The 11879-nt window shown below is 42.2% G+C and overlaps 1 protein-coding gene and 1 pseudogene across 4 annotated transcripts in view; one reads left to right on the top strand and one right to left on the bottom strand.

The window, feature by feature from the left end:
* Window positions 1-836: 836 nt before the first annotated feature.
* LOC100356122 (adenylate kinase isoenzyme 6 pseudogene) lies at window positions 837-6313 on the bottom strand (annotated as a pseudogene).
* A 333-nt stretch (window positions 6314-6646) lies between these two features.
* Window positions 6647-11879, top strand: part of PLPPR4 (phospholipid phosphatase related 4) — a 52807-nt gene continuing 47574 nt past the window's right edge. For 2 of the 4 annotated variants that reach the window (XM_017346057.4, XM_002715841.6), the window contains exon 1: window positions 6647-7004. In XM_017346057.4, coding sequence (XP_017201546.1) covers window positions 6783-7004 — 222 coding nt within the window. In that variant the 5' untranslated portion in view covers window positions 6647-6782. The remainder of the gene's footprint in view (window positions 7005-11879) is intronic. The other 2 variants (XM_089337034.1, XM_089337033.1) reach the window with 1 other exon arrangement.

Raw genomic sequence — 11879 nt, 5'->3', positions numbered from 1 at the left:
AAAGAATTGTGATTCTAAGGTCATGGATCTTGTGAGAATTAAATGTACAAAGCTCTTTAAAATTTAAAATATCCAGTCCAGCTCTCTGCTGTGGTCTGGGAAGGCAGTTGAGGATGACCCAAGTGCTTGGGCCCTGCACCCGCATGGGAGACTAGGAGGAAGCACCTGGCTCCTGGCTTCAGATTGGCACAGCGCGCCGGCAGTGGCGGCCACTTGGGGGGTGAATCAACCGAAAAAGGAGGACCTTTCTCTCTGTCTGTCTCTCTCTCACTGTCTAACTCTGGCTGTCAAAAAAAAAAAAAAAAAAACTTAAAAGTTATGCACCCATTTGTTCAGATTTGCTTATTATTTGGCAATCAAAGCATTAAACAATGACAATCTTAATTCTTAATATTATATTCATGATATTTGAGACTGTTCAGCTTTCTCATGGAGAAAAAGAATTCCAGGCATAAACCTTTATGTCATCCATCTGCAATTTCCACAAAGTGAGCAGAGACAGCAACAAGAGTGACTGAAGGGGCCAGGTTTTTTTTTTTTGTTTTTTTTTTTGTTTTTTTAAGATTTATTTATTTGAAAGAGTTACACAGAGAGAGGAGAGGCAGAGAGAGGTCTTCTATCTGCTGGTTCACTCCCCTTTGGCCTCAATGGCCGGAGCTGCGCCGATCCAAAACCAGGAGCCAGAAGCTTCTTTTGGGTCTCCCACGTGGGTGCAGGGGCCCAAGGACCTGGGCTGACATCTACTGCTTTCCCAGGCCATAGCAGAGAGCTGGATTGGAAGTGGAGCAGCCGGGTCTTGAGCCAGCACCCGTATGGGATGCTGGCACTTCAGGCCAGGGTGTTAACCTGCTGCACCATAGCACCGGCCCCAGAAAGGGCCAGCTTTGTAAGTCAAGAGTTATAATCCTTTATCCAGTGCTCAATCCATTTCAAGATCTGACTTAAGTTATTTTCTAGTTTTTCTGGTTTATTGCTGGGCAACTGATGCCGAATTTCATCCTTGCACAACTCCATCGTTTCTTCATAAAGAACTTGAAAAATCTCACATTGAATATTGTCATTTAGTTTCTTCTCATGTAACCCCTTGTCTCCAGTCTTTGTTCAACACACGGGTATCTGTTCTCAGCACAAAAACTATATAAAACTAGTGTTCATGAAGAAATCACAGCCGTAGTAATCAACAATAGCTCCACCATCTCTCATTTGGTTATCTAACTCATTACTCTATCTTCATCTAAAATAGGACAATTATACTCTTCATCAAGGCTATCATATAATTCCCCTTCTTGAGCAAAATCACCCACATTAACATGTTTCAGTCCTGATCTTGATGCAAGTCCTTTGCCCAGTGTGGTTTTCCCAACCCCTGGCTTACTGGCCAGCAGAATGTTCTGCAGCAGCTTAGTCCTCCCGGCGCAGACTCCAGGTGCCTCCTCCTGCGCGTCCTACGCTCAAACCATTCACTTTCCACAGGCGTCATCAGCAAGTAGACTGTGCTGCAAACCCCAAGACTTGATAGGAAACTTCTATATGGAAGGGGTCAACTTTTAAAAAGAGGCACAAAGATGGGGAGAGTTCTCACCCTAGTCACTCGACAAATATTTACTGAGCACCTGCTCAGGAGAATATAAAGGATGGGGGGAAAATTCCTGCTTTTTGTGTGCTTGCTTTCTAGAAGAGACCACAAAGCAAAATCTCAGTAGCCAGACTGGACCAGGCTGAAGCCAAGAGCCTGGAACTCCACCTGGATTTCCTTCGTAGGTGGCAGGAACCCATCGTCTGCTGCCTTCCAGGGACATTAACAGGATGCTGTATTGAAAGCAGGGAACCAGCACTGCTGGCACTTGGATATGGGGTGCAGGCATCCTGAGCAGCAGCCTAACTCTGCACCACAGTTCTTGCCCTCAAACTTTTTTTTTCCTTAAACATTTATTTATTTATTTATTTGAAAGTCAGAGTTGCAGAGAGAAGGAGAGGCAGAGAGAGAGAGAAGTCTTCCATCCACTAGTTCACTCCCCATTTGGCCGCAACAGCCAGAGCTGCACCAATCCAAAGCCAGGAGGCAGGAGCTTCTTCCAGGTCTCCCACATGGGTGCAGGGGCCCAATGACTGGGCCCATCTTCTGCTGCTTTCCCAGGCCATAGCAGAGAGCTGGATTGGAAGAGGAGCAGCTGGAACTCGAACCGATGCCCATATGGGATGATGGCACTGCAGGCGACGGCTTTACCCGCTAAGCCACAGCGCCAGCCCAGCCCCACCCCCTCAGACTTTTGATCTCATGAATCAGTAGGAGTCTGGCATGAGGTCGCTGAAGTTCTGTTTTGCTCACAAAGAACTCTCTTTGTTACCCTGATTTGTCTCAGTTCACCTTTGAGTGAACAGTCGCTAGCATCACCACTGGACTTGTTTGGGAGACACAGCCTTCCAGTACTGTTGCAGACCGAGAATTAGAGGCAGGCTTTGAGGGGATAGTATTTGTTTGGGCAGAGGTAAGTAAGAATTGATCATATTCTTCAAAAAACTAATTTGCTGCTTGCAGGCTGACTATACCTGTTACACTCCTGTGGCTCAGGTGTCCTGTGGGTTTGCTGAGATCTGTATTACTGAAAAGCCTGTGGTTTGTCAAGTCTCCTACCATTTTTCTCTTTGAACTATTAACTTTTACTTATACAGGAGACCATAACATTATTACTTTGGATAAATGCCTTTCCATTAGCATGAAAGTTCTGATTATTCAGTTACAAAGATGGCCGTCTAGTTCAGAGGTTGACAGACTACAGCCTACGGTTCGAATCCAGCTGACTGGTTATTCTATGGCTCGCGGCTAAAAATTTTTGGTGTTTATATCTTTTAAAGATTGGGGGTGAGGGAAAGAGCATTTCCTAACACATGAAAACTGCAGAAATTCAAGTTTCCATTTCATAAATAAAATGTCATTAAAACACACAAAAAATTTTAAATATTTATTTTTATTTTATTTGAAAGGCAGACACACAAATACATGCTCACAAAGACACACACATACATAGATTTTCTACCTACTTGCTCACTCTCCAAATGTCCACAAAAGCTAGGACTAGGCTATGCCTCACTAGTCATCCAGAATTCAGATTGAGTCTCTCATGTGGGTTGCAGGGACCCAAGTACTTAATCCATCACCTGCTGACTTCAGGGGTGTGCAGTAGCAGACAGCTGGAATTGTGAATAGAGCCAACACTCAGGCCCAGGCACTCCAACATGGGATGTGGGTATCCCAAGCAGCATTCCAACTGCTGTGCCAAATATCCCCCTTCGAAGTATTTTTAACAGTGCTTTCTATGACTAATTTATTGTCTGCATCTTCTCTCTCCACCTTCATTAGCTTATTAATTCTTTGATACCAGGAACCATATCTATTATTTTTCCCAATGGTTGTCAGGTGGGAAAAAGTTTCTCCTATGTAATAAGGGATCAACAAAAGGTTTGTAGATTGAGTGTATAGAGGTAAATGGCTGAGACAGTTTTAAAATTCGCTAGGTGCTTTGATATATATTGTCCTAATTGAGCTACAGAACATTGCTGTCAGATAGTACCAGTATTTTCTTATTGTACATATTAGAAGACTGAAGCTTGGAGATATGGAGAGACTTGCTAGAGAGAAGAGCCCAAACACAACAAATCCTTGGATTGCACTCAAGTTTTCTGACTTCAGACTTCATGCAGTCTTCTGCTTCTCTTTTGTTTCTTTCTTTGTTCCATTTTAATCTATTTTAATGATAATTCACCCTGTTCACTTCAATGCATTGTTTTCAACATCAAAAGCTAATATGTAAGATATTATTTATTTAGTATTTAAATGAACTTATAAAGTAGCCTAATTGTTTTGTAAAGTGATATAAATCAGAAAAGTATCATTTTAAAAGATGGAGTGAAGGAAGAGGAATCTGGCCTGGGAATAAAGGGTTTACAAAGGAACAGGCTTTGAATTCTGAATCATTTCCTGGTCCCTGATGACATGGGCAGGTCAAGCTGGGCAGACCAGCAAGGGAGGGAAAGAGTTCCTTTATGAGATTTCAACACTGTCTTGAATTGCTGAGATGTGATCAGCATGCATTTTCGTTATGTTATCACATGTTTTCAGTGTATTACCAATGAAATTAAGGAGCCGCAATTTTATTCTTGTATGTAACCCCCATATATAGAAATGCTGAGTTTTCATGGTGATAAATTCTAACAAATTAGAAATGTTCTCACTTTTCTTTTTACCTCTATTATAAATGGAAAATTTTCTTGTGGCACCAAGAAAACTGAAAATGGAAGTACATTTGTTTACAAAATAACTTTGATAGTATTAAGAAGTATTTCTGATTAATTATGCAATAATTAGTAAATAGAATCATCCAATAATTACTGAACATATCAGATATGGATATGTACATCATTTAGTCTGTCTGAACCATCCATCTCTTCAACGAATATTTACTGACCACCAACTCTCTGCCAGGCACACTTCTCATTGCAAGATGATGAAAAGTGGTTGACCTTATGGAGTTTACATTCTAGTGGACAAGACAAACAATGAAAAAACTTGACAAAGAAATGCTTGATAAACTATCAAACAATGATAAGTTCTATGAAGAGAAATACAATAATGTAAAAGAATACAGAGTAATGGAGGCGTGGAGTCACGAATGTTATTTCAAGGATGTGTCAGAGAACATTCCCCAAGCATTTAAAATTTGAGCAGGAGTATGAATGAAGGTCTAAGTCAGATTAAGGTGGCAGTATAGAGTTTCTGGACCAAGGAACAATAATTATATACAAAGTTCCCTGGGCACTCAAAAGCTACCAGACACACTGAGGCACAAAGCAATGTCAACAAGATCCAAGAATTAGGCTAGATCATTGTGTTGAATTTCTTCCTCTTTTTAAAAACAGATTTATTTATTTACTTATTTATTTGAAAGGTTGAATCACAGAGAGAAGGACACACACACGCACACACACACAAACACAGACACTGAGAGAAAGATGGGGAGGGGAACTTCTACCTTTCCACTCTCCAAATGGCCACAACAAGCAGGGCTCTTGGGCCATCTCCAACTGCTTTCCCAGGATTATTAGCAGGGAATTAAATCACTGCAATACGGGATGCCAGTATCCCAAGTGACAGCTTGTGCTGTTTCACAATCCCAGCCCTCATCTTGGAGGGCTTCTAGGAAGAGATGGGGATTTGAATTTGCTGAATGGTGGGAACTCTCGGAAGGTTTAGGCAAAGAAATAACCCAACTGGATTTCCTTCTCAAAAGATAATTCTGGTTGCTGTGTAGAGAATAGTTTGTAGAATACTCAGAAGGTTATTGTGCTGGTCTAGGCAAGAGATAGCCGTGGTGTATGGGACGAGTCATCAGAAGATGACATAGCTCTCTTCTGATTACTTCTATCTTCTTAGGGAAACTACAGTTGAAGTCATTAGCTGAGAATGACATTTGAGATGTGAAAAAGCATGGATGAGAGAGTGCCCAGAATAAGGAACCAATACTGGGATTGTGGGATGGTGGTGTGGGCTTAAAGCTGTGCTCCTGAGTCTGACGTGAGACAACACAGTGTGGCTGTGTCTGCCTCCAGCCACTCTTCAGTTGTTCTGGTCAGAACAGAGTGCTGGGTTTTCCTGGTGTTAAGATTTTACCCCATGAGTATGGTGAATTGGGGGACAACAGAGAGATTACTCTGTGACCTCTGGAATGCAGGTGTGGCAGAGGAAAGTGAGGATATGAGGTAAGAATGGTGGTGAAACGTGCATTTGTGGGTCCCACAGCCTCCTTGCTGGCCAAGACCTACTGGAGCAGCAAGGAGGCAGCCAGCTGGAAAGTGGGTGGGGGATTGGCCATCCTGTGCTTGAAATAGAGACTTTGGGAGTGGCCTGCGGTGTGAGAGCGCAGAAATGGGTTATCTCCTCGAGTACAATATAACCTTGGTGTTTGCTAGGTGTTTCTCTCCTCCAGGCCACTGGAGATCTCTGGATTGTTAAAATCATCACCAAGTTGAAATCAGCCCTGTACACGACCCAAAAGGCAAATGACTTTATTGAGAATTTAAAGTCTGAAGACATGCTCTTTCTGCAGATAGGGCTGTAATAGTCACGGTATTCTGGGGGTGTCATAGTGAAGTGAGAACATGCTCTGACCTTTGGGCTCAGTGAGGATGCCCGCCCCCTGCGGGTTCCCACATCTGCCACTCTTCTGGCGGGGAACCCTCCCCATTCCCAGACAGCTGACAGGGAGCAATGATCACTGGGAGTCCCCCAGGCAGAGATCCTCAGGAGGGATGCCATTCCCGGGTGGCAGCCAGCTCTTATGATCTCACACCACGTCCTACTTTTCAGTATGCTAACCCTGTTTTAATTTCTCGCGGAAAGGGTTAGAATTTCTCGCTGTGGGGCAGCACGCTGGAGCTAATTCCTGCATTTGGCTCTTGGGAGTGACCCAGGAGGCTTCCCAGGAGCTGGAATAGGTGCTTTGGCTCCCTGGCCTTGCTGCTGCAAAAACCAAGGGTGCGTCCCCCTTTCCGATTCTTGACGTAAGCTCCGACAGCAGGGGAGCCTCGCCAGGACGTTGGAGAGCAGAGGAAGACCAGCAGGGAGAGGAAGCCATTGCAGCAACAGCTTGGAAGAGGGAGCTGGAGGTCTCTCGCCAGAAAAGCAGGAGGGGGCTAGAGCCTGAGCACGGGAAGACGCGGACCTGCCGGCTCCAGGAGCCGCTGGGTTGCTGCAAAGCGGGGCGGGGAGAAGGCGGGGGCGCTGCATGCAGCGCGCTGGCTCCAGCGGCGCCCGCGGGGAATGTGACATCAGCGGCGCCCGGCGCTTGCGGCTGGAGGAGGCGGCTCGCCTGGGCTGTGCTGTGCACACCTCGCCCGGGGGAGGACGCAGACTCAGGCAGGCGGCCGGGATGTCGGCGAAGGAGAGGCCAAAGGGGAAAGTGATCAAGGACAGCGTCACCCTCCTGCCCTGCTTTTATTTTGTGGAGGTAAGTTGGCCCGGCGCCTTTGGCGTAATGCAGATCCTACGGGAAGCTCGGGTGCGAATTCAGATCCTGGGCTGTGTGGAGAGCTCAGACAGTCCAGGGGGCGCGCCGCTGTCCCCAGATGCCCGACCCTCCCATTTCCCCCCAGGTTTCTCGGAAACTCCCCCGAGTGTGCCTGTAAACACCCGCTAGGCGGGGGTGACTGCCATAGAGGTGTCGCTGCTGGGCGGACCTGCAGGGAAGGGATACCTGTGTGAGTGAGTGTGGGTCTAGTTCCCCAGGCCTCCTGTGGTGCATGTGTGCACAGAGTCCGTCCCTCAGTGCCCCAGAAGGGCCATGACGCCCACACTTCGGGATTTGTGTCTCCAACCTGTCCACTGTATATCTAGAACTCTGTGAGCTGTTGGTAAGATTTCAGGTGCACACAGCTACGCCCAGACCATGTGAGGACCCTAGGTGTTTAGAGGATTGGGATTATTGATTGCTGTTATCACCTCCGCCCCACCCTTATCTTATTATAATTACTCTGGTGTTCACTGCCTGCTTCTAAAATTGGCTCTGCATCCTTAGGTGTCAATCATTAACCTACTGGTCCTCTTTCATGATAAATATATTGTATATATATATACACACACACACACACACACAAGTATACACCTTTAAATGCATATATGTTGTGTATATACTATATTGATGTGCACATATACATTTTTATATATTTTAAATACATGACATCATCTGATTTTACATGATTTGTGTCTGTGCATTTCTTCTGTGCTTAATAGCATTACAGTTAAACAATTCACATGCATATGTATTCATAATCAATCTCTAACTTACTGAATGCAGTATTTGAGGGAAGGATAATTTATGGGAGGGTTATAAAGATTGACAAGTACAGTGATTCCATACACTGTAATCCATTGCATCAGGAAGACATTTTAAAACAAGAGGTTTATTAAATTACAGGTAGAGAAGAGATTAATACATAGGTTTCAGGAAATCATATGGCATTAAGGGTCAAGCTATGTTCTGTGTAATGAGAGTCCAGGTTGCATAGAGAATTATTAGGCTTTTGCTGAATTATGAATCTCCTTCCTTGCCTGTCTTTTCAGCCAAATATGGAGGTTTAGCAATTCCAAGTACAGATACTAGATTTGGTATTTGATGACTGTAAAGCTTATTTGGGTGAGCAATAGTCTTTGCCTTGAAATTTGGAGGAAGGGACATGGTCAGACTGTTCTAATAGGTAACAGTATATATGAAAGTTTTTTTAGGCATCATAAATTTTGAAAATGATTTGTTTTAAGAAAGATGTATGTGACTTGCATACATCGCAGAGAAATGATGGGTAACCCTTTCTACGTAATCCATGTTTATTTAAAATAGTTTCTTGATTCGTTTATGGTACTTCCTCTGCTCACAAGAGATTTTGAGACCGTGATGTAGGCAATTTTTGTCAAAAGATAATGAAGAGCTTTCTCAAGAAAAATGTGGGCTGGGGATTCTATGATGAATAGAGTGAAGGAATAGAAAGATGGGATACCTGCCTTCAAATTCACTCTGTCAGGCCACTTGTCGCATTACTAATCCACTGTAGTTTTCAAGTAAACAGCTTCATTCAAGTCTGGCTCCATTACATTTGTTTAGAAGAAATCAGTGAATTGTTAGGTTTGACCCCTAGAAGGGTAGGAAGGCACACACCTGAGGTCAGCTGGAGGCAGATTATGTGTGGATTGTAGCTGAATGTCTTCAAGGGAAATATTTTCACAAAACAGGATGTAAAACAGAAAATTAAAGGTGGGCCTTTTAAGAATCCGCATGTGCATTTTTGCGGTAACTTTAACAGGTGTACGTGTTCCATAATCTAGAATTCTAAAAGTAAAAGCACTTCACAATGCATTTTGAGTTGTGTCTCTAAGAGTACAGAGCTCACAAATATTACTTCTTTTCCATGAGTGGAAATAGCCCAAATTCATTATTTTCACTTTGACTCTCTGAAATTCCTTAGGAGGGCAAACTCTAGAACAATTATGTGCAGACAGTTTAGAGTTAGGATGAGTATTTGTGATACTATATCTTGGGAGTGACCAACTTCAAAGGGAGAACTACAAAATTGGATTGCAAATTATCCCTCTGAAACTTAAATGCATGATAAACCAATAAAGAGTTTCCAGAGAATGGGAGAAGGCATTAATACACGAATTATTTAAAGAGGTTGACAGGACGTACTACCAAGCTCCATTGAAACGACTCATTTTGAAGCTGGTGAGAATGAGCTTTACATCTCCTTTGGAGGATCAATACACATAGCTTGAATTAACATAATGACATTTTGCTTTACAAAATAGCTTCCTCAGACCTAAGTAATTAGAATGAGAGAGTAAAACATGAATGAATATTCTTCCATCACATATCAGACAAAATAATATATATCAGTCCATTTCTGTTACATTGGATAACAACTTATGTCGCATAAAGAAACTAAAAGGACCAGACCTTGAGAAAAAGTCGCTGGTTCTCCAGTGACACCACAGATGACTTAAATTGTCTATCTTCAAGGCATCCAAGGAGTTTTAAACTATTATTCATGGTAGGTATAAGAAACTAAGAGTCTTTAGTTGGAAACTGAGGAAGGAGAAATGTTCCCATAGACCAGAGGGGATAGAATCAAGTTAGACTGAATTATGGCAAGAAAATTATGATACATTTCGGGGAAAACCTGAACCTTGAGACATATTGACGTGGTTCAAATGCCACCAATACCGCAAATTACTTGGATAATTCTAGCCATGCTACTTTTCCCAGTTTCTTCATATATTAATCACATAAGCTAAATATAAATACATGCATATCCATATATAATAGAAAGTATTAAGCACATCACTTAAGATATAGAATACATTATGAGGCTAAAACATCATGCTGAGAGAAGCTAGGTACTTTCTTGTAACTGGAAATGGATTATTCCAGGCGAGGTTTAGGGATCAAGTCCTGACCAGGTTTAGCTGAGAGTTCCAGAAAAATCCTCCTCCTCCCAAATTTCCAGAATGGCTTGTATTCCTGATTTCCTGGAATGGACCTGTATTCACAGACATGAATAGGAAGAGTGGCATGCTATTTAGGTTGTGCCATGATAATGGCAAGCATTTCTGAAGCACTTCATATGTACTATGAGTAAAGCTAAATGCTTTCCATGAACCATCCTGTTCAACCTTCAGAGATTCTTTTTAGGAAAGAGGCCATCATTATCTATTTTGTGCAAAACAAATGGGAAGTCAATCCCCTCAAGCAGAATGGGAGGCAGACTGGGGTGGTCACTCAGATACCCAGCTCTCCAACGTGGCAGTAACTGTCTCCCTCAACTTGCTGATATAGGATACATTGCTTCCTGTGGTTTCTCACTGGTAAAAATAGACATGGGTGATAACACAAGGACATATTGGCAAAGGTGATACAACATTCCCTGGCAACAAACCAGCTTCCTCAGCCCTCGGCCACTGCAAGTTTCTAAGAACCAGAAGCATGCAGACTGGTATCCTCTCCATGCTGATTTGGTTAGCAGTGAGTGCCCCTCAGCAAATGCCCATAGCCAGCAAAAATGTGAGCACATGGACAGTCCATCTGCAGTGTCAAGTGTCTTTCATTATATCCCTGTGAGCACTAAGCTGTTCAGCCACTAACGTCAAGTAAGCTTGTCCCAGTTCACCATCAAATCTGATGTTGAACAAAACATTAACTTAGCAGGTTGAATTCTTTTTCTTACATCTTTGGTTTATGCTTCTATTTGTAATTGACAGTAATAGTACAAGGTAATTTGAAAAATGCCTGATCTCCAGTAGAACACCTTATCTTTTGAATAAGCTTGATAATTCAGTTCCACACTGTTCAATTCCAGAAAAGAAAGATCATTTTGTGAAAGGAACTCTCCAACAGACATATCCAGAGTCTGATTATGTTGAACAGAAAAGACAGTTAAAAGGTTTGCTCCACCAAAGAAACAGTTTTCTCTTGCTTTTAAGCTCCAGTGTTCTCCAAGTCACAGATGTATCACTTACAGTGGCAATTGCACCAGCAGCAGACCTAGAATCAACAAAAGGTTGTTCACATGTTATAGCCCAATGTTACGGGTGCTAAGGCAGGATGTCTTAGTGCCTAACACATTTACCTTACTCAGAGCATTGTAATGATCCCACCAATACATGGACTTGTGATTTTGTTCTTATTGGCGGTTCTGCTCAAGATCAGTTTACTACATAATGTAAACAAATGATAAATTATTTTTAAATGAATAAAAGACAAATTCTTAATATAAAATACATTTTAAAGTTTATTTTCAATAAACATTCTGCTTTGTGACATACATTTTTGCTACTAATTTTAATGCTAAACTTATGGAGAGAGAAGAATTATGTTTGACCTATATAGAAGATATTTTTGACAGATTTAGATACTGGTAAGAGTTTGAAACCTCTTGCTTTTCACACAAAAGCTGGTTCACACACACACAGGCACATACACACATCTGTGTGTATATAAGAGTAAGAATATCAAATTTCACTCTAGAAAGCATAAACTTACAGTCTGAAATGTTAAAAACTAAGAAAATTTAAAACTCAAAACTCTAAAGACTAAGAAAACTTAAAACTCAAAAGAATTAAAAGTATACTTTCATTTGAATTGTGTACTTAGCAATTGGTATGTTGCAGGATTTTGTTAATTCAGCCTCATTACTATATTGCACCCCCTATCTAGACTGTATTTGGGAGTAAAAGTCATTGCTACTCTGTTGCCTTCTACCTAGGGGAGTTCAAAAGCCTTTGAACAAAGACCCTCTGGTTAGTTAATCTGAAACCCATGACATGACACTGTGATGTC

Source organism: Oryctolagus cuniculus, chromosome 7, assembly GCF_051225735.1.
Source record: "Oryctolagus cuniculus isolate XC-2025 breed Fujian yellow rabbit chromosome 7, ASM5122573v1, whole genome shotgun sequence".
Taxonomy (NCBI): Eukaryota; Metazoa; Chordata; class Mammalia; order Lagomorpha; family Leporidae; genus Oryctolagus; species Oryctolagus cuniculus.
This window is presented reverse-complemented; position numbering and strand designations above follow the sequence as displayed.